Genomic DNA, 21,360 nt, shown 5'->3' with positions numbered 1-21,360 from the left:
CCACATTCCATACACGGGGCCACCTCATTGGTCGACCGCGACACAATAACATTTGGACAGCGGGAATGCACAGTAAAAGCTGGAAATGGAAGCAAGTCTAACGACATACCTGGAGTCACCCTTGCCCAGGTTGGCCCCCGCTGGATGGAGGACGGTCTGGTTCTTCACCATCTCCACCACACACTTGGTGTTCAATTCCTTTTCTGTGGTGGAGAAAGGAGAGTAGGGTTATGGTGGATGAGATCATAACTCTGATAACCAGTCTTTCCCTGAACACAGCTCATCTGCCAAAGACAATAAGAAGAGGTAGCAGGAGGGATCAGTGGAGCCGTTCTGTCGCGAGTATTCACACCACTCTGGATTCTGTTTTCCGAAAAGTAACTCGCCACAAATCTAGACCTTTCCTGGTCTTAATGGACACTTTTGGAGGCAACAAACACAGGTGTCAAACTCAAGGCCCAGGGGCCGGATTCGGCTATATATACACACACATATGCATGTAAACATTGTTCATTTATTCATTCATTTTGTAGCACTTATCCTCACGAGGGTCATAGGGGTGCTGGAGCCTATCCCAGCTGTCTTCGGGCGAGAGGCGGGGTACACCCTGGACTGGTGGCCAGCCAATCACAGGGCACATATAGACAAACAACCATTCACACTCACATTCATACCTATGGACAATTTGGAGTCGCTAATTAACCTAGCATGTTTTTGGAATGGGGGAGGAAACCGGAGTATGCGGAGAAAACCCACGCATGCACGGGGAGAACATGCAAACTCCACACAGAGATGGCCGAGGGTGGAATTGAACCCTGGTCTTCCTAGCTGTGAGGTCGCCGCGCTAACCACTAGACCACCGTGCCACCCGTGCCGTGTTTATTCAATACTGAGTCATTGTAGCATAAAATGCTTCCTTTTTTGGGGGGGGTCTCTAAACCCCCAAAACAATTTCTTGATGCAGTGCTCCGCGCTAACCACTTGACCGCCGTGCTGCCCCTATTTACATTGTATTAAGTTAAATTTTTTTTTTTTTTTTTTTTTTTAAATCAAAAAGCGGACTCAAGTCCGCTGAAGTCAGACAATTGTGAATTTGACATTTGTTGTATTTTACTTCATAGTTTTACTTTAATAGCTTTACTTTAATCATCTAAATAACACCCTGCGGAACGCCATGTGGAACTGGGAGACTGGGAAAGTCCGAGTGGTGACACTGACCTTTTACCTGGCAGTGGGTTTCTTTTTACAAAGTTAATCAATACAACAGGACACACACACACACACACACACACGGAGTACATGTGACCTGAACGTTGTTTTTAATGATGCAATGCCTTCTCTCCAAAGGAGAAAACATGTACATGTACAGTACCGGTATTGTAGTGATTATGCAATATATGACTGGTCAGTTGGAGATCATGTGACACACATCACGGGGGCCGATTAAGGACGGGAAGGAGGGAGTATTTCCGCTCCCGTTGTAGCCCCTAGGTGGGGGCATCGTCTGAGGTCAGAGGTCAGCACACCTTCCTCTGGAATTTGCCAAGGAGAACATCACGTCGTATTTCAACAAGTCAATCGCAAAGGTGTGGTTCAATGTTTCTTTACAGGGTTTTGTTTTGTTTTTTAATGATGATTCTAGACACTCCTTAAGGTTTAATTCCCCCCCAAAGCCAAGCATGCAAGACAAGCGTGAACACGTGCATGTGTTAGGACAGGAGCGGTAACTTTTGGCACCGCGTTGTGTGCCGCCACCGACAAAATCTAATAAAACCCAACATTTTCAGGCCAATATGTTGATACCATTAGCATAACTAACATGAGTAGGTATAATGCATGTCTAGTAGCATGCCAAGCGGGGGAGGGGGTTGAACCTTCACTGCTGCCTGCAGGCCCTGCGGCCTGGCGTGTGCGCTAATTAGCAACATTATCCTGACATGCGGATTACAGTCTTAGCAGCGTTTCACACAAAGATTGTGTGTTTTTTTTTTATTTCTTAGTGACTTTGATACATTTTGATGTTTTGCCTCAATTAAGCAATGTAGTATTCAACACTGGCCACAAGGTGTCAGTGATGTTCCTGTAATGTTGGGTGAGACACACAAGCACCAGACTTGACTCTTATTATGTCGACTCTATAAGCAATGGGAGTGTAAAGGTAAATATAGGGGTGTTATTTTATGTCCAGAGGGCTCTAATGTTAAAAAATAATCAAAATTGAAAAATGAAGTATGTAGTATTCTACACTGGTCACAAGGTGTCAGTGATGTTCCTGTAATGTTGGGTGAGACACACAAGCACCAGACTTGACTCTTATTATGTCGACTCTATAAGCAATGGGAGTGTAAAGGTAATTATAGGGGTGTTATTTTATGTCCAGAGGGCTCTAATGTTAAAAAATAAAACACAGCTAGTGTTAGTTATGTCTTATTTTCTCTTATTATGTCGACTCGATGAGCAATGGGAGTGTAAAAGTAATTATAGGGGTGTTATTTTATGTCCAGAGGGCTCTAATGTTAAAAAATAAAACACAGCTAGTGTTAGTTATGTCTTATTTTCTCTTATTATGTCGACTCTATAAGCAATGCGAGTGTAAAGGTAATTATAGGGGTGTTATTTTATGTCCAGAGGGCTCTAATGTTAAAAAAAGAATAGAAATTGAAACATGAAGTATGTAGTATTCTACACTGGTCACAATAATTCATAAAAAGGGCCCATAACTCACGCCAGGCTAAAACTCGACTCTGAACCCCCAAAGTCACTTCCTGTCCGCCCCGCCACTCAGCTCCCCCTAGCGGAACACATTTACAGCAAAACAGCGAGTGTTAGTTATGTCTTATTTTCTCTTATTATGTCGACTCTATAAGCAATGGGAGGGGAAAAGTAATTATAGGGGTGTTATTTTATGTCCAGAGGGCTCTAATGTTAAAAAAGAATAGACATTGAAACATGAAGTATATAGTATGTAGTATTCTACACTGGTCACAAGGTGTCAGTGATGTTCCTGTAATGTTGGGTGAGACACACAAGCACCAGACTTGGCACAATAATTCATAAAAGGGGCTACCGTTGGGGCCATAACTCACGCCAAGCTAAAACTCGACTCTGAACCCCCAAAGTCACTTCCTGTCCGCCCCGCCACTCAGCTCCCCCTAGCAGAACACATTTACAGCAACACAGTGAGTGTTAGTTATGTCTTATTATGTCGACTCTATAAGCAATGGGAGTGTAAAAGTAATTATAGGGGTGTTATTTTATGTCCAGAGGGCTCTAATGTTAAAAAACGGTATTTAGGAGTTTATAAACAGATCTTCCATTCATAACTCAAACAAAGTCTTCCTGTATTTTCACCCTTTCCCTTAATGCCTCTCCCCAGTCACAAATAAAGCTAGCGTGGGTTTTGGGTACGATGACGAGCGCTTATGTCAATGTGAGTCAGCCAGTCTGGAGGGCGGCTATAGCACTGTAATTATATGACGTGATTGATTCGCGCCGCAGGTTTTCTTTTTATGGATTATTTTGGTGTCTTGCTGTTGACTTATTTTACAAAAAGGTGAGGGTTATCACTCGGGGGTGTACCGGTACGCCATAATAACCGTTGGGTGCGTACCTCGTGCACAGAACCTCGCATCTTTCAATTTGTGGAGGCTTTTGGAGACCGCGTCTGGGAAGGCCACGGCCATGGGAACGCCGAGGCTTACGCAATGTTAGCAAATATTCATTCAGACTCACTCCCTTCCTGCCTTTGTCCCGCTGGCCTGCAACGCCACCTCCTCCACCTGGACTCCACCGAAGCCAAAGTGATTATTATCGCAACCGCGGCTCCGTTAACAGCAAGGAAAACTGAAGAGAATCTTGTGAAGTTAACCCAGCTGATCCCCACGGTGTCACTAATAAAAGGATTAGCTTCTTGGCTAGCGTGGCTTTTTAAGAATGCGCTGCAGTTTGGAACACCAACACACACACGTCCTGTCAGTCAAAGGTGGAAACATGGCAATGCTTCCATCCAGATCATCAGTCTCCTGCCATATGTACTTCTTCTTGGATGACCACAGTGGAGCCAGACCTGTATGGACCACTAATAACGTCTCCGCCGACATTTAGGAGAAAACATTCTGAATGGGCTGGTTGTGCCTTAAAGAGTGATTTTTCCAACCTTTTCACTCTCAAATTCCAAAAGCCAGGAACGTCAGGAATGTGGGCTACGGGTATTAGGAGTATCTTTCATGGTGGATACTGAAGATGACCCTAAATCAGGAATAGTATCCTTTCTTCTGAGGCATTCTCCACATTGGAGGACAATGTGTATATATATATATATATATATATATATATATATATATATATTTTTTTTTTTCTTTTTTTATAGCATATAGCAAAAATATATAATATAAAAATATATATAATTTTTTGGGGGGGGCTTATCCTAAAAAACAAAACAAACTAATTAATTTCTTTTTTTATTACTTTAAATTTGAATCTAAATTTTAATCCTTATTCTAAAAAAATATATAATTTGGGGGGGCTTATCCTAAAAAAACAAAATAATATATATATATATTTTTTCAATTTATTTATTTATTTCTTTTTTAGGATAAGCCCACAATATATATATATATATATATATATACACACACACAAATTTTAAGTAATAATAAAAACACCTGTTCCGAAACCATTTGGATGTGCTTTTGGGAATTGATTTTCTTGAGGAAGCCAAAGCCACGGTAAAAAGAGAAAACAACGCACTTAGGGCTTGTAAATTGTTGCCAACAGCTGCTGAGGGACCACAGATGAGACGTTTAATGACCCGGGACAGCCCCTCTTTTGTCTCCAATAAATCACATCAGCCCAGTGCTGCAGCGACCGACCAGCTGCCACAGCGGGCGTCACGTGAAATCCGGGAGGCGGCGACGTTGTCGTCGTCGTCAGCCGCAGTCGTGAGTCAATGCGTCTAGACGCTCCAGCAGTGGATCTCTCACAGTCACTCTGGCCTTAAATCATGCCGGATGGCGGGCGGCTGTGAGGGAAGCTGGATGACAGCTCCGTGCACACATGTGACACACGGACCTGCTCATCCACTGCTTTTGTCTCAGCGACACGTCGTTGGCAGGAAGTCAAGCAGGGACGTGTCCTGGGCCATCATTCATTTCGACAACATCATGCCTACTGTCGGTCCTACTGTTTATTTTTACAACTAATGTCTCTGCACGGTGGTTGAGTGGTTAGCACACATGCCTCACAGCTCAGATACCCGAGTTCGATTCCATGCATGGCTTTTCTCCGGGTACTCCGGTTTCCTCCCACATTCCAAAAACATGCTAGGTTAATTAGCGACTCCAAATTGTCCATAGGTATGAATGTGAGTGTGAATGGTTGTTTGTCTATATGTGCCCTGTGATTGGCTGGCCACCAGTCCAGGGTGTACCCCGCCTCTCGCCCGAAGACAGCTGGGATAGGCTCCAGCACCCCCGCGACCCTCATGAGGAAAATGCGGTAGAAAATGAATGAATGAATGTCTCTAATGGGGCTGCACGGTGAATGAGTGGTTAGCAAACAGGTCTCACAGCTCAGAGACCAGAGTTAGATTCCATGCGTGGCTTTTCTCCGGGTACTCCGGCTTCCTCCCACATTCCAAAAACATGCTAGGTTAATTAGCGACTCCAAATTGTCCATAGGTATGAATGCGAGTGTGAATGGTTGTTTGTCTATATGTGCCCTGTGATTGGCTGGCCACCAGTCCAGGGTGTACCCCGCCTGGGATAGGCTCCAGCACCCCCCCCCCCCCGCCCCGCAAAACTTGTGAGGATAAGCGGTAGAAAACTTCAGAGCTTAAATAGATAAAAACAAATATGCATTTATTTGACTCCTCTTGCCACGAGAGGATTACATGCACATGCGCCGTGGCCAATTATGCAAATTAGATAATGACGTCACATAGCTCAAGGGGTGCCAAGATTCCACTGTACACATTTCATGGCTTATATATATATATATATATATATCTCATTTTATAAAGACGAGAAGGTTGAAAACAATGTTACACGACGATGACAAGTTTCACCCTGGAGGAGGGGGAAATGTGTGACGTCATCGTGTGCCACCGGCATTTTTAATGGCAACATCCTTGACCGTTAAAACTCAACACAGGCATGAAATACTGCAGCAAATAAGACGCACAACCACGCCGATGACAGCCTAACATCCTTCAGGGGGGGGGTTATGATAATGACCCATTATGATCTAATAAATAATGCAAGCTACAGGGCGGTGCCAATGTAAAAGGAACAGGTTATCAAACGGAAGTGCCCTTACCTCTCCTGTTCATGGGCCGAACCCGAACAGCCACCTTGACGTTGGAGTCGTCCAGGCTGGGCTCCCCCATGATGGCTCCTGATCCCCGAACAAAATCAGCTCCTCGTCTTGACAATCATTCAAATAAATAAATAATAATCACAAGGAGAAATGGAGAAACAAAAAAATAAAAACAGCCTGCTGTGTAGCTAGTTTCGCCCAGCCTGGCTCCACAGACCGGGCATGTCCACGGGTGGTGGTGGTGGTGGTGGTGGTGGGGGAAAAACTCACGGTTTATCCTCTTCTGTTCATATTCCAGGTTAATTTAAATCCACAGAGACTGGCAATGAAAGGAGAGATAAAAAAAACACGTAAGGCTATTGACTTGAATGAAAAAACAAACATGCTAGCCAGCTAATTTGCCAAACGAGCTGCTGGAATGCGGTCATCATTGTTGCTCATTTGCTAACGGTTTCCACTTCGTAACATCTCCGGCCTGGGGGGCCGTACTCTGGTCGACATGCCGGGCAGCAGTCATCCTGGAGGTAGTCGCCGTTTAACGACACGAAAGAGTGGCGGAGGAAAAAAAAAAGAGGAAAAATGATGACCCCACAAGCCTTCCCGATGTCTTACCCACAGCGCCCACCCTCTGTGTCGCGCTGGGAGCACTTCCGCATTCAGACATCCGGCCTTCATAATAAAAGCTCTTGTCAAAGGCGTCCAAAACAACAAATATATAGTATTGACATACAGCTTTTACAACGCAAAACATCTTAAATTATTGTATCGTCCCAAAAATCACTACGACTGACGCCTGGTAACATTAAAGGTAGCACTAAAAGCTAGCTAAAAGCTAGCTAATTCACATGTTTCGCCAAGAAAGTTAATTTTTTAACGGAGAAATGCGATGGTTTTGCCCTGGAAGTGGTTAAATTAAGACTGTCGATCCTCACCCGGCGTGGTTGTTTCTCCCAGCAGGCGTGCCAATCATCCACGGCTGACATCATTGCACGTCCGGTGTTAATAAGTCACACTATTTTGTGAATTTGCATGCTTCCAGATGGTAAAACCCCCCACAAAAGAGCAACAGTTAAAGTTTTAAAAACGTGATCTTGTTAGCAGCTGTGTATACCAAGAATCCACCAAGTCTCAAGTCACGCGATACTCCCGCTGACATATGAATAAACGCGAAACTTCCGGCGTATGGCTTTCAAAATAAAAAAAAGGCACACTTCACTAACGGAATTCCACAGAACTGCATTAAAAGTCACCAAAACAACCAGTAAACACATAACATAAGTTGCAATATCTATGCACTATTTGTTATGTGGAATATACTGGATAAAATGAATCAATTAAAGTACATTTTTTGCAGCATTTGAATGGCGATCCTTGCTTTTGCGATGGAAATATTATAACCATACAGTATTTGCATAGTGGCTCTTGATGTTGAATGTGGATACGCAGGAAATGCAAATCATAGCTGGAATGCATTTACTCAACACTACGAAAAGCGGCGACCACATTAAAACGTGTGCATTTGCTGACATCTGTCGGCTAAACGCAGAACTGCAAGTAGAGTAGGCTAATCCGGAAATGGTTTCAAAAGTTTCGCGGCAAAGAGGACCGTAGCAGCTCACAAGGATATGTATAATAATAATAATAATAATAATAATAATAATAATAATAATAATAATAATAATAATAATAATAATAATAATAATAATAATAATAATAATAATAATAATAATAATAATAATAATAATAATAATAATAATAATGTATTATTTATTTACAGTAGACTAGTCCCGAAATGGTTTCAAAAGTTTCACAGCGGCAAAGAGGACTGTAGCAGCTCACAAGGATATGTATAAAAATAAAAATAAAAATAAAAATAAAAATAAAAATAAAAATAAAAATAAAAATAAAAATAAAAATAAAAATAAAAATAAAAATAAAAATAAAAATAAAAATTATGTATTATTTATTTTTTGTGTGGTTAAAATGATAGCTTTATTAATCAATTGTTAGACGGTAGTTTCTGGAGGTCAGACACCTTGTACTCTAAACCACCAGATGGCGCTGTCATGCAAGAGAAAAAAATAAAAACTTTTGCTTGTGTTAATTTTACATTCCCATGTTGTTGTTGGCACTTATTTTATTGTATTATTTTTTAAAAAATATTTGTGTATGAATTTTATTTGATTATTATTTTTTAAAAATATTATTTTACAAAATACATTTTATACATTTATTTTATTTCATAAAAAATATATTATATATATATTATATATATATATCAGGTAACAATTTTCTCCAATAAAAATGTGTTACATGTTATAATTTATTCATGAATAATTAATATAATAATTCTTCTATATAATAAATCATGATTAGAATGACACAATATAGACGATTATGCTTTGAGACGAGTGACGTATAAAGCCAAAAATAGCAATCACGTGAGCCCCTGAGTTAAAACGGGGTAGCGTCGGGGCGCCACAGGTGTGTTTACCGCCCTCCGAGCTGCTGATTAACTGAAGGTAAACATTTGCAGAAGGCGACCTGTGTGTGTGATTCAAAGACTCCCACGGGGATTTTCCTGCGCAAAAGGCCAACGGCTTTTGAAGAACGCTAAAAAGAAAGAGCAGCCATGTCTTTTTTTATTTTTGAAATTAGCGACCTCCTGTGATGGGGGTGAAGAGGAAATTAGCCTGCTTTTATCTCCTGCAGACACACACGGTACGCACGTTAAAAATACGTGTCCCGGGAGGAGAGGTCAAAGGTCATGCAGAAGATTAAAAAAATAATAATAATATCTCCAAATTCCAAATTGCATAAGTGTAGGAAGGTTGGGACCACACCCCCTTCATTTGTTTGTAATTCAAAACAATCTTTCCCATAGGAAATCATAGAATACAAAATAGTCTGTTCCGGGGTCAAACTGCGGCCATCATAAATCCTTGATAAACTGTACAGGAAATGTTTTAGTATTTTTATGAGATAGATGATTTTATGAGGCATTTGGGGGAATGTGGTCAGGATGCCTTGAGGACGCCCCCCCTGGGGAGGCGTTCAGGGCTCATTGGACTGGCAGGAAGCCTCGGGGAACGTTGGAGAGACTATGTCTCTCAAGCGTACTGGGAGCACCTCTGGATCCCTTGGGGGGACCTGGACAAAGTAGGAAGGGGGTATGGCTTTCTCTGCCGCCCACTGCCCCCCGCCCCCCCGGGGGCTGGATGAAGGGAAGATGGATGGATCAAATCTTTTGATAGAGACGTAATGACAGACAATTATGCCTGTATCTGTAGGAAGTGTGTGTGTGTGGTGATGCTATTGATAAGAGTGTCGGGGGCGGGGGGCAGGGGGCGGGGGTTCGGGTGGGGGCTAGGGGACGGTCTGCCTCTTTAGTTAAGATGACACGATAGCAGTAATTGTTCCGGCCACTAATCACACTCCAGCAGGGCACGCTGTGTGTTTATCACAAAGATGGATGACGATGGATGTTGACAGCCCCGCCTCCACAACGGAGAGCTGGATCCTGATTGGTCAACACTGCTGTCCATGAGTACGGCCTTATAATACGGCGCAACAAAACAAAAACACAACAAAAAAAAAATCGACTATTACTGCGTACCTGACATATTAGAACTGAAACCGAAACTGTTGCTTCCGTATACCCGCAAGGCATGCCGGGTAGTCCAGCGGCAACAACAATATCAACAAGCAAACACGCTGACTCCAGCCAGCCAAACCCTGATGGGACCACAAATGGTTTCTTAATAAAATCACGCTCCTTTAAGGAGGGGCACAATCAGCGCGACGGCCCCGAGGAGCACACGAGTGCTGCTCTGGAAACGGCGGCCATGGCTCTTGATGGCCTCGGCGAGCCCATTCCATCAAGCTCCATTAGCTTAACGACTTTAGCAGCCAGGAGCTCATCATGCGGACAACGCAATCGCATCAGCGGCTTGATTGGTCAACAAGGAGATACTTGGAGATAAAACGCAGCCCTAACGAGACGTCCCGTGCGTGGGATCAAGATGGCGGCAGGAGACGGTGATGGAAAGCGGGCCTCATCGACTGTTCCCGTATCGACTGGCCAGCCAGCCTTCTTGCGTCCGCAGACGTTTGTTCAGCTCAGCATCCGACATCCTCGTCACAAGAAACCTTCTGTCACGACGACTGCGGCCATCTTGGTGCAGAGATCATAAAAACAAGACGGAGCAAAATCGTTACCATTACACTAATATTTCTTAATACTAATAAAAAAATATTCAATAAAAAAATAAATTTAATTTTAACTGTAACTATAATAACTAAACTAAATAATATAATAATATAATATAATGAAATATTAACTAAATAATATTTGTAGTCATCATGTTTCATATTAATAATACAAATATTATATCATTATAAATTATAATATATTTATTATAATAAATAAATGATATATAATAAATTATATATAATTATTTACATAATTATATATATTATATATAAATAAATTATAATTATAAATAATAAGTATAATAAGTAATATAATATAAGTAATTCAAATTTCAAATTCAATATAAGATTTAAATTAAATTATTTTAAAATGCGCTTTTCAAAAGAAATTAAAATAAAAAATAAATGAAAAAAAGAAATTTAATTTTAATTGTAACTATAATAACTAAACCAAATAATATAATAATATAATATAATGAAATATTAACTAAATAATATTTGTAGTCATCATGTTTCACATTAATAATACAAATATCATATAATTATAAATTATAATATATTTATTATAATAAATAAATTATATATAATTATTTATATAATTACATAATTATGTATAATTATATATATTATATATAAATAAATTATAATTATAAATAATAAGTATAATAAGTAATATAATATAAGTAATTCAAATTCAAATTTCAAATTCAATATAAGATTTAAATTAAATTATTTCAAAATGCGCTTTTCAAAAGAAATTAAAATAAAAAATAAATGAAAAAAATAAATTAAATTTTAATTGTAACTATAATAACTAAACCAAATAATATAATAATATGATATAATGAAATATTAACTAAATAATATTTGTAGTCATCATGTTTCATATTAATAATACAAATATTATATAATTATAAATTATAATATATTTATTATAATAAATAAATTATATATAATTATTTATATAATTACATAATTATGTATAATTATATATTATATATCAATAAATTATAATTATAAATAATAAGTATAATAAGTAATATAATATAAGTAATTCAAATTCAAATTTCAAATTCAATATAAGATTTAAATTAAATTATTTCAAAATGCGCTTTTCAAAAGAAATTAAATTAAAAAATAAATTAAAAATAGCAAAACTTTTCATAAAAAATATACTTTTTTTAAATTAAAAGAAAAACACAATACTTATATAGGATAAGAGTAAACTTTGAAGTTTTAAATAAAGTCTAAAAATGCAATATAATAAAAACATGCTTAAATCTGAATGAAAATAAACTGTTGTGAACATAATAAAAATAATAAAATCAAAATAGTTTTCAATATTTTTTCAAACATAATTTTTTTTTTTGACATGTTTAAATATTTTAAATATCTGCCAATATATGCCATTTTACATTTTGGAATATTCAATATTTTTAAGATTTTTTTTAAGGCCTTTAAATAGAAGTGAAAAAAGGTATAGAAATGAATACTGCAATAATTTAACATGAAGGTACTGCAGGGAGTAAACTAAAGTTTGTGTGTACGAGGCTTTCAGGTGCTGTGATGATGAATACCACAGTACCGCTTGGCAAGGCATTACGCTTGTCCCCCGAGGGCCCCGCAACCTATATTGCTCTGTGGCTGCTTCACAGTGTAAATGTCCTCCAGGTGTGTTTTTAATGCAAAGACACCAGCAGTGTATGTATGTGTGTTTGTACGTATATTGTAGCCATGCACGAGTCAGTGAATGCAGCACGGCGATGTGAAGTGAAGCTCCCGGGGCCCCCGGACTGATAAATAACCAGCAGAGCTTCTCCTCTCCGCTCCACTGCACACTCATCATTTTCGTCCTCGTACATAAATCCCGGGAGGAACCCCGACGTGTGTGTTTGTCTACACAAAGTGTGTATTTCCTAGTGTGCGCTTTGTGTTGATGCGACCGTCCTACACGACTTTTTCTCATCAGGGTTCACCGTGGACAAGAAGAACGCCCACGAACGTCCCTGATGCTTTGGACTCCTGAGCTAGCGCTCCCGACCTCTATTAGCTTGCCTGTTGCACTATCACCCTCCTCCGTTCTCAGGAATGAACGCACCGGGCTCTCCCACGCCTCGCTGGCACCCGAACGCACCAGCAAGCCACACGAGGACAGTAGCAATATATCACAACAAACATGTATGCGGTGTGCAAGCGACTGTAATACATATTTTATTTTGCCGGTCTAGTGGTTAGCGCGCAGACCTCACAGCTAGGAGGACCAGGGTTCAATTCCACCCTCGGCCATCTCTGTGTGGGGTTTGCATGTTCTCCCCGTGCATGCGTGGGTTTTCTCCGGGTACTCCGGTTTCCTCCCACATTCCAAAAACATGCTAGGTTAATTAGCGACTCCAAATTGTCCATAGGTATGAATGTGAGTGTGAATGGTTGTTTGTCTATATGTGCCCTGTGATTGGCTGGCCACCAGTCCAGGGTGTACCCCGCCTCTCGCCCGAAGACAGCTGGGATAGGCTCCAGCACCCCCCGCGACCCTCGTGAGGAGAAGCGGTAGAAAATGAATGAATGTATTATTGTAAGCGCGCAGACCTCACAGCTAGGAGGACCAGGGTTCAATTCCACCCTCGGCCATCTCTTGTGTGGAGTTTGCAAGTAAAACTATCAAATAAAACTATGAAGTAAAATACAACAAATGTAAAATTCACAATTGAGAGTCCGCTTTTTGATAAAAAAAAAAAAAAATTTCATTTTAACTTAATATAATGTAAATAGGGGCGGCATGGCGGTCGAGTGGTTAGCGCGCAGCACTGCATCAAGAAATTGTTTTGGGGGTTTAGAGACCCCCCCAAAAAAGGAAGCATTTTATGCTACAATGACTCAGTATTGAATAAACACTGGGTGGCACGGCGGTCTAGTGGTTAGCGCGGAGACCTCACAGCTAGGAGGACTACAGGGTTCAATTCCACCCTCTGCCATCTCTGTGTAGAGTTTAGGTTAATTAACCTAGTTAATTAATTAATTGGCAACTCCAAATTGTCCATAGGTATGAATGTGAGTGTGAATGGTTGTTTGTCTATATGTGCCCTGTGATTGGCCGGCCACCAGTCCAGGGTGTACCCCGCCTCTCGCCCGAAGACAGCTGGGATAGGCTCCAGCACCCCCGCGACCCTTGTGAGGAAAAAGCGGTAGAAAATGAATGAATGAATAATGTAAATAGGGGCGGCGCGGCGGTCGAGTGGTTAGCACTCAGCACTGCATCAAGAAATTGTTTTGGGGGTTTAGAGACCCCCCCAAAAAGGAAGAATTTTATGCTACAATGACTCAGTATTGAATAAACACTGGGTGGCACGGCGGTCTAGTGGTTAGCGCGGAGACCTCACAGCTAGGAGGACCAGGGTTCAATTCTCTGTGTAGAGTTTAGGTTAATTAACGTAGTCTAGGTTAATTGGCAACTCCAAATTGTCCATAGGTATGAATGTGAGTGTGAATGGTTGTTTGTCTATATGTGCCCTGTGATTGGCCGGCCACCAGTCCAGGGTGTACCCCGCCTCTCGCCCGAAGACAGCTGGGATAGGCTCCAGCACCCCCGCGACCCTCGTGAGGAAAAAGCGGTAGAAAATGAATGAATGAATGTATTATTGTAACTATTAACCAATCATACGTTTCATAGTTTTTCCTAAGCTAGCTAAAGCTAAGCTAGCATGATGTTGCTGAAAATGAATGAATGAACATTTTTATGTTCATGCGTCCAGACAGAAGCCCCCCTCAGGTAAAGAAAAGCATCAACAATGTGATGTTTATTTACTTCAATCTCCACCCGTTCCCACGTCGCACGGCCATTTCATTTCATCCGCTCGCCGGAATAAGCGAGAGTTCAATTACGGCTATCTAAGCTGCTTGTTTATTCTTCAATCACATGCATAAGTCAAGGCTGCTAGCATGAATGCATGCGGTATGTCACATACATGTGCATAGAAACAACAAACTTTGCAAGAGAAACAACCAAGTAGTACTCTGTAGTACTATGTCGTCAATAGTTGAAGAAACAATAAAGTTGTACTGCATCAAGAAATTGTTTTGGGGGTTTAGAGACCCCCCCCCCGAAAGGAAGCATTTTATGCTACAATGACTCATTCATTCATTCATTCATTTTCTACCGCTTTTCCTCACGGGGGTCGCGGGGGTGCTGGAGCCTATCCCAGCTGTCTTTGGGCAAGAGGCGGGGTACACCCTGGACTGGTGGCCAGCCAATCACAGGGCACATATAGACAAACAACCATTCACACTCACATTCATACCTATGGACAATTTGGAGTCGCTAATTAACCTAGCATGTTTTTGGAATGTGGGAGGAAACCGGAGTACCCGGAGAAAACCCACGCATGCACGAAGAGAACATGCAAACTCCACACAGAGATGGCCGAGGGTGGAATTGAACCCTGGTCTTCCTAGCTGTGAGGTCTGTGCGCTAACCACAAGACCGCCGTGCCGCCTGCTACAATGACTCAGTATTGAATAAACACTGGGCGGCACGGCGGTCGAGTGGTTAGCGCGTAGACCTCACAGCTAGGAGACCAGAGTTCAATTCCACCCTCGGCCATCTCTGTGTGGAGTTTGCATGTTCTCCCCGTGCATGCGTGGGTTTCTCAGGTTTCCTCCCACATTCCAAAAACACCAAATTGTCCATAGGTATGAATGTGAGTGTGAATGGTTGTTTGTCTATATGTGTCCTGTGATTGGCTGGCCACCAGTCCAGGGTGTACCCCGCCTCTCGCCTGAAGACAGCTGGGATAGGCTCCAGCGACCCTCGTGAGGATAAGCGGTAAATTGGAAAATTGTCTTAAACTAACTAAAAACTGATCGTTTTGGGGGTTTAGGGACCCCCCTCCCTAAAGTGTTGCATTAAATGACAGGTATGTAATGTCAAACTACAACACAATGCGATTACCACGTCCTCTCGCCTCATCAGGTTTCTTTTAACTTTGTCCTCCTCCGCTTCCTGAACACCCCCCCGCCCCCCCCCCACAAGCCTGGACAGACAGCCTATCGAGGGCTTTGGGTGTAAAAGTCGATGAATTGTTTTAAGCGGGTCAAGAAGATTGGATCGGGCTTCAGCGTCTGGCGAGGGACAGATAAGACCTGTTATCTGCATCCCTCAAACCCCCCCCCCCACCCCCACCCCCCATCCTCACAAAGCTGAGGGGCCGGGAAAAAAAGACTCACATGCTTGACTGTCACCAATGGAATTAATTAATAGATTAATCAATAAACCTTAATAAACCTCAATATTTGCTAGGACAATCAGTGTGGAAGAATATTTGAATTATTTGAATTATATATTTATAATTCAATATATTATTTTAAGAGAATATAATGGGATTTTATTTCTAGATATAATATTCATGATAAGATAAGACACACGTTTATTGTTTTGTTTCATTGAAAAAACAAATATATGTGATTTGGTGCCGATAGCTACTTTGCTTATTTACCAGTGTGGTGGAATTCAGGATCATTCCACTTCCTGCCTATAGAGGGGGGGGGGGGGGGTACATTGTTGCTCTCCAATGATCAGCATTGACCTCCAATGTGCTGTTTTAAAAAAAAAATATTAACATAAAATAAAAATTGTCTTGGGGCGGCACGGCGGTCTAGTGGTTAGCGCGCAGACCTCACAGCTAGGAGACCAGGGTTCAATTCCACCCCCTTGCATGTTCTCCCCGTGCATGCGTGGGTTTTCTCCGAGTACTCCGGTTTCCTCCCACATTCCAAAAACATGCTAGGTTAATTAGCGACTCCAAATTGTCCATAGGTATGAATGTGAGTGTGAATGGTTGTTTGGTTATATGTGCCCTGTGATTGGCTGGCCACCAGTCCAGGGTGTACCCCGCCTCCCGCCCGAAGACAGCTGGGATAGGCTCCAGCACCCCCCGCGACCCTCGTGAGGATAAGCAGTAGAAAATGAATGAATGAATTTTAGAGCCCTCTAGACATGAAGTAACACCCCTATAGTGAACTTTATACTCACATTACCCAATATAGGAGACATAAGATGTTTTTACTCTGCATGGTGTACAAGTGATTAGCGCAAGAGCCTCACAGCTAGGAAACCCGAGTTCGATTCCACCCTCGGCCATCTCTGTGTGGAGTTTACATGTTCTCCCCGTGCATGCGTGGGTTTTCTCCGGGTACTCCGGTTTCCTCCCACATTCCAAAAAAACATGCTAGGTTAATTAGCGACTCCAAATTGTCCATAGGTATGAATGTGAGTGTGAATGGTTGTTTGTCTATATGTGCCCTGTGATTGGCTGGCCACCAGTCCAGGGTGTTAATATTTATTCCTGGTTAAATCCTCATCACAAAGCAAGCCAACATCTATTCATAGAAATTGTCCTACTTCCTATTGAACGGCGTTTTTTAAAGCAGATTAGCAGCGCATGAGGAGAGAACGAGAAAGACAAAGTCATATTTAATGAGCTTGTCACTCCTCCGCCATCTTGGCGTCCGCGTCTTCTGTCTTCCTCTTGGACGCTGGCAGCGTTTTATTACTGTCACTCCGTCCACGCCTTCACGTGAAGGAATGGCGACAAGCAATTACGCGTTTGTGTGGCCGTCATCGGCGAGACGACGCGCCTTCCTTTTGTTTCATTCGCGCCTTAAATATACTATAGCATGCCGATGATGTCATCAATATATATTTTTGGCTCTATAAGTTGGCATGGTGGCGGTAACGCGTACGAGTGCTGCGGAGGCACTGGGGAGCATTGGTTCCAATAAAACAAGAAACCTTTTCTAGTGTTTTGGCAAGATCATTGTGTCTAGTCTACAATACAAGAAAATGGTGGTTGCAGCATCGCAGTCCAGGGCTGCACGAGTGCCGCCAGCAGCACAGAGTTACGATTCACTGAAAATGCGTCAATGCACAGCCATTATTGACAAAATAGTTGGCAACTAAATGTGTAAATGTGTCTACAGTCGAGCGGTAGTGCGCATGAGTGCTGCCGGTACAGGGGAGGTGCGGTTCAAGATTTTAGCCCACCTTTTTCTTGGTTGTCTAAATAGCTGGGAACACAAGTGAGGAGCAAGATAATCACGGTGGCGGTAGTGCGCATGAGTGCTGCCGGTACAGGTGAGGCGCGGTTCAAGATTTTTGCCCCCCTTTTTCTTGGTTGTCTAAATAGCCGGGAACAAAAGTGAGGAGCAAGATAATCATGTCTTGCCTATAGTCAAGTACGGTAGCGGCAGTGCGCATGAGTGCTGCCGGTACAGGGGAGGTGTGGTTCAAGATTTTTGCCCCCTTTTTCTTGGTTGTCTAAATAGCTGGGAACACAAGCGAGGAGCAAGATAATCATGTCTTGCCTATAGTCAAGTACGATAGCGGTAGTGCGCATGAGTGCTGCCGGTACAGGGGAGGTGCGGTTCAAGATTTTTGTCCCCCTTTTTCTTGGTTGTCTAAATAGCTGGGAACAAAAGTGAGGAGCAAGATAATCATATCTTGCCTATAGTCAAGTACGGTAGCGGTAGTGCGCATGAGTGCTGCCAGTACAGGTGAGGCGCGGTTCAAGATTTTAGCCCCACTTTTTCTTGGTTGTCTAAATAGCTGGGAACACAAGTGAGGAGCAAGATAATCATGTCTTGCCTATAGTCAAGTATGGTAGCGGTAGTGCGCATGAGTGCTGCCAGTACAGGTGAGGCGCGGTTCAAGATTTTAGCCCCACTTTTTCTTGGTTGTCTAAATAGCTGGGAACACAAGTGAGGAGCAAGATAATCATGTCTTGCCTATAGTCAAGTACGGTAGTGGTAGTGCGCATGAGTGCTGCCAGTACAGGTGAGGCGCGGTTCAAGATTTTAGCCCCACTTTTTCTTGGTTGTCTAAATAGCCGGGAACCCAAGTGAGGAGCAAGATAATCATGTCTTGCCTATAGTCAAGTACGATAGCGGTAGTGCGCATGAGTGCTGCCGGTACAGGTGAGGTGCGGTTCAAGATTTTTTCCCACTTTTTCTTGGTTGTCTAAATAGCCGGGAACACAAGTGAGGAGCGAGATAATCACGGTGGCGGTAGTGCGCATGAGTGCTGCCGGTACAGGTGAGGTGCGGTTCAAGATTTTTGTCCCCCTTTTTCTTGGTTGTCTAAATAGCTGGGAACAAAAGTGAGGAGCAAGATAATCATGTCTTGCCTATAGTCAAGTACGGTAGCGGTAGTGCGCATGAGTGCTGCCAGTACAGGTGAGGTGCAGTTCAAGATTTTTGTCCCCCTTTTTCTTGGTTGTCTAAATAGCTGGGAACACAAGCGAGGAGCAAGATAATCATGTCTTGCCTATAGTCAAGTACGATAGCGGCAGTGCGCATGAGTGCTGCCGGTACAGGTGAGGTGCGGTTCAAGATTTTTTCCCACTTTTTCTTGGTTGTCTAAATAGCCGGGAACACAAGTGAGGAGCGAGATAATCACGGTGGCGGTAGTGCGCATGAGTGCTGCCGGTACAGGTGAGGTGCGGTTCAAGATTTTTGTCCCCTTTTTCTTGGTTGTCTAAATAGCTGGGAACAAAAGTGAGGAGCAAGATAATCATGTCTTGCCTATAGTCAAGTACGGTAGCGGTAGTGCGCATGAGTGCTGCCAGTACAGGTGAGGTGCGGTTCAAGATTTTTGTCCCCCTTTTTCTTGGTTGTCTAAATAGCTGGGAACACAAGTAAGGAGCAAGATAATCATGGTGGCGGTAGTGCGCATGAGTGCTGCCGGTACAGGGGAAGTGCGGTTCAAGATTTTTGCCACCTTTTTTCTTGGTTGTTTAAATAGCCGGGAACACAAGTGAGGAGCAAAATAATCATATCTTGCCGACAGTCAAGTACGGTGGCGGTAGTGCGCATGAGTGCTGCTGGTACAGGAGAGGTGCGGTTCAATTTTTTTTTACCCCCAGCATATGATGCAATGTCTTTCTGTTAGAGACATCAGAGCACTCGTGCATCGCCCTTGGTGACTCGAACTGTGCGCCAGAGTGTCGCTGTGTGTGTGTGTGTCAAGTATTCAGGCCAGCAAAACAGAAAGTGGAGTAAAAACAGGCATCGTGTTCGACTGCAATATTTGGGCTAAAGGCTTTCAAGTCAAGACGGAGATGACTCATGGGGAAAAAAGCAAACACGATGTGACAGCGGACACGAGGTAAAAGTCCTCATGTGGACAAATAATAATAATAATAATAATAATAATGATCCCTGCAAAGATGATTCTGTTAATTGTAAAAAAAAATAAATAGACCAGCTTTACGTCATAATAACATGTCAAAACAAATGAGTCATTTTGCTGGGCTGCTTTTTTAAAGACAGACTGTGACAGCAGCTAATTATATACTATACTTATATACAGTATATATATATACTATATATGAATATATGTATGTATTTATGTGGAGTATACGTAAATAAAATAAAGAAAAAGAAGCAAGTAAAGGCCTTGGTGGAGGTAATGAAAGCCAATCAGCTAATTAGTGCGTCTAACAGAGTCAACATTTCCTGGGTTGGAAAGGAAGCAAAGAAGGAACGCTAACGAGCTTTTCGAGGCGATGACACACTCTGACGTGTTTGGGCGATCCCAAAAAGTAGCTTCCACGTGCCAAACGAGCAATTAAAGCGCTAATATCAGCGAGCTGATTGCTAATTAGCCTAAAGAACAACAACAACAACGAGACGGCGAGGAGGCATGAAGAGTTTTGGACAAAGACAGACGGAGGAGCCGAATGAGACGTCGACCGCGTCCTATCTTTGATCTCAGACGGCAATTTCCCTCCGCTAATTGATTCCGTGCCATTAATTAAATACTCGTTAAGATTTCACCCCAGGGAAACGTCTGATAGCCAAAGAGTCAATTAGCTTCAATTACTACTCATCATTTTCTTCCAAAACAAACCATAAGAGCAACGAACGCACACTTTTACCTCTGCGCTCCTGTCATATACAGGATCTTTGACTTCCATTTATGCAGCACTTTCCTAAAACCGGCACATCATTCTCATCCGAAAGACAATCTTTGATCGGGGATTTCACTGGAGGTCTTTCAAAACAACTCAACACTCCTGTCAAACATAGAGGATCTTTGACAAGCATTTGTTTCTGTGTAGCTGTATAAAAACAGCAGAACACTCCTGTCACACATGGAGGATCTTTGATGAGCACTAGCAGTAGCAAAAAAACAGAAGATCATTCTTGACCTATAGAGGATCTTTGACTAGTGTGGTTGCAGTGTAGGAGCTTAAGTAACAGCAGATCACTCCTGTCACATATAGAAGATCTTTGACTAGTGTGGTTGCAGTGTAGGTGCTTAAGTAACAGCAGAACACTCCTGTCACATATAAAGGATCTTTGACTAGTGTGGTCGCAGTGTAGGCGCTTAAAAACAGCAGATCACTCCTGTCACACATGGAGGATCTTTGATGAGCACTAGCAGTAGAAAAAAACAGAAGATCATTCTTGACCTATATAGAGGATCTTTGACTAGTGTGGTTGCAGTGTAGGTGCTTAAGTAACAGCAGAACACTCCTGTCACATATAAAGGATCTTTGACTAGTGTGGTTGCAGTGTAGGCGCTTAAAAACAGCAGATCACTCTTGTCACATATAGAGGATCTTTGACTAGTGTGGTTGCAGTGTAGGTGCTTAAGTAACAGCAGAACACTCCTGTCACATATAAAGGATCTTTGACTAGTGTGGTTGCAGTGTAGGCGCTTAAAAACAGCAGATCACTCTTGTCATATATAGAGGATCTTTGACTGTGTGGTTGCAGTGTAGGTGCTTAAGTAACAGCAGATGACTCCTGTCACATATAGAGGATCTTTGACTAGTGTGG

General features: G+C 42.1%; 1 protein-coding gene across 3 annotated transcripts in view; it reads right to left on the bottom strand.

The window, feature by feature from the left end:
* kif13ba (kinesin family member 13Ba) overlaps positions 1-6,930 on the bottom strand; it is a 45,661-nt gene extending 38,731 nt beyond the window's left edge. For all 3 annotated transcript variants that reach the window (XM_078792771.1, XM_058078798.2, XM_058078800.2), the window contains exons 1-2: positions 6,316-6,930; positions 110-203 (exon numbers count right to left, since the gene is read on the bottom strand). In XM_078792771.1, coding sequence (XP_078648897.1) covers positions 110-203; positions 6,316-6,385 — 164 coding nt within the window. In that variant the 5' untranslated portion in view covers positions 6,386-6,930. The remainder of the gene's footprint in view (positions 1-109; positions 204-6,315) is intronic.
* Between the last annotated feature and the right edge of the window lie 14,430 nt (positions 6,931-21,360).

Source organism: Doryrhamphus excisus, linkage group LG1 (genome assembly GCF_037039965.1).
Source record: "Doryrhamphus excisus strain RoL-2023G ecotype Guam linkage group LG1, RoL_Dexc_Guam_v1.1, whole genome shotgun sequence".
Classification (NCBI taxonomy): Eukaryota; Metazoa; Chordata; class Actinopteri; order Syngnathiformes; family Syngnathidae; genus Doryrhamphus; species Doryrhamphus excisus.
The sequence above is the reverse complement of the archived record's forward strand: the minus strand, read 5'-3'. Positions and strand labels throughout refer to the sequence as shown.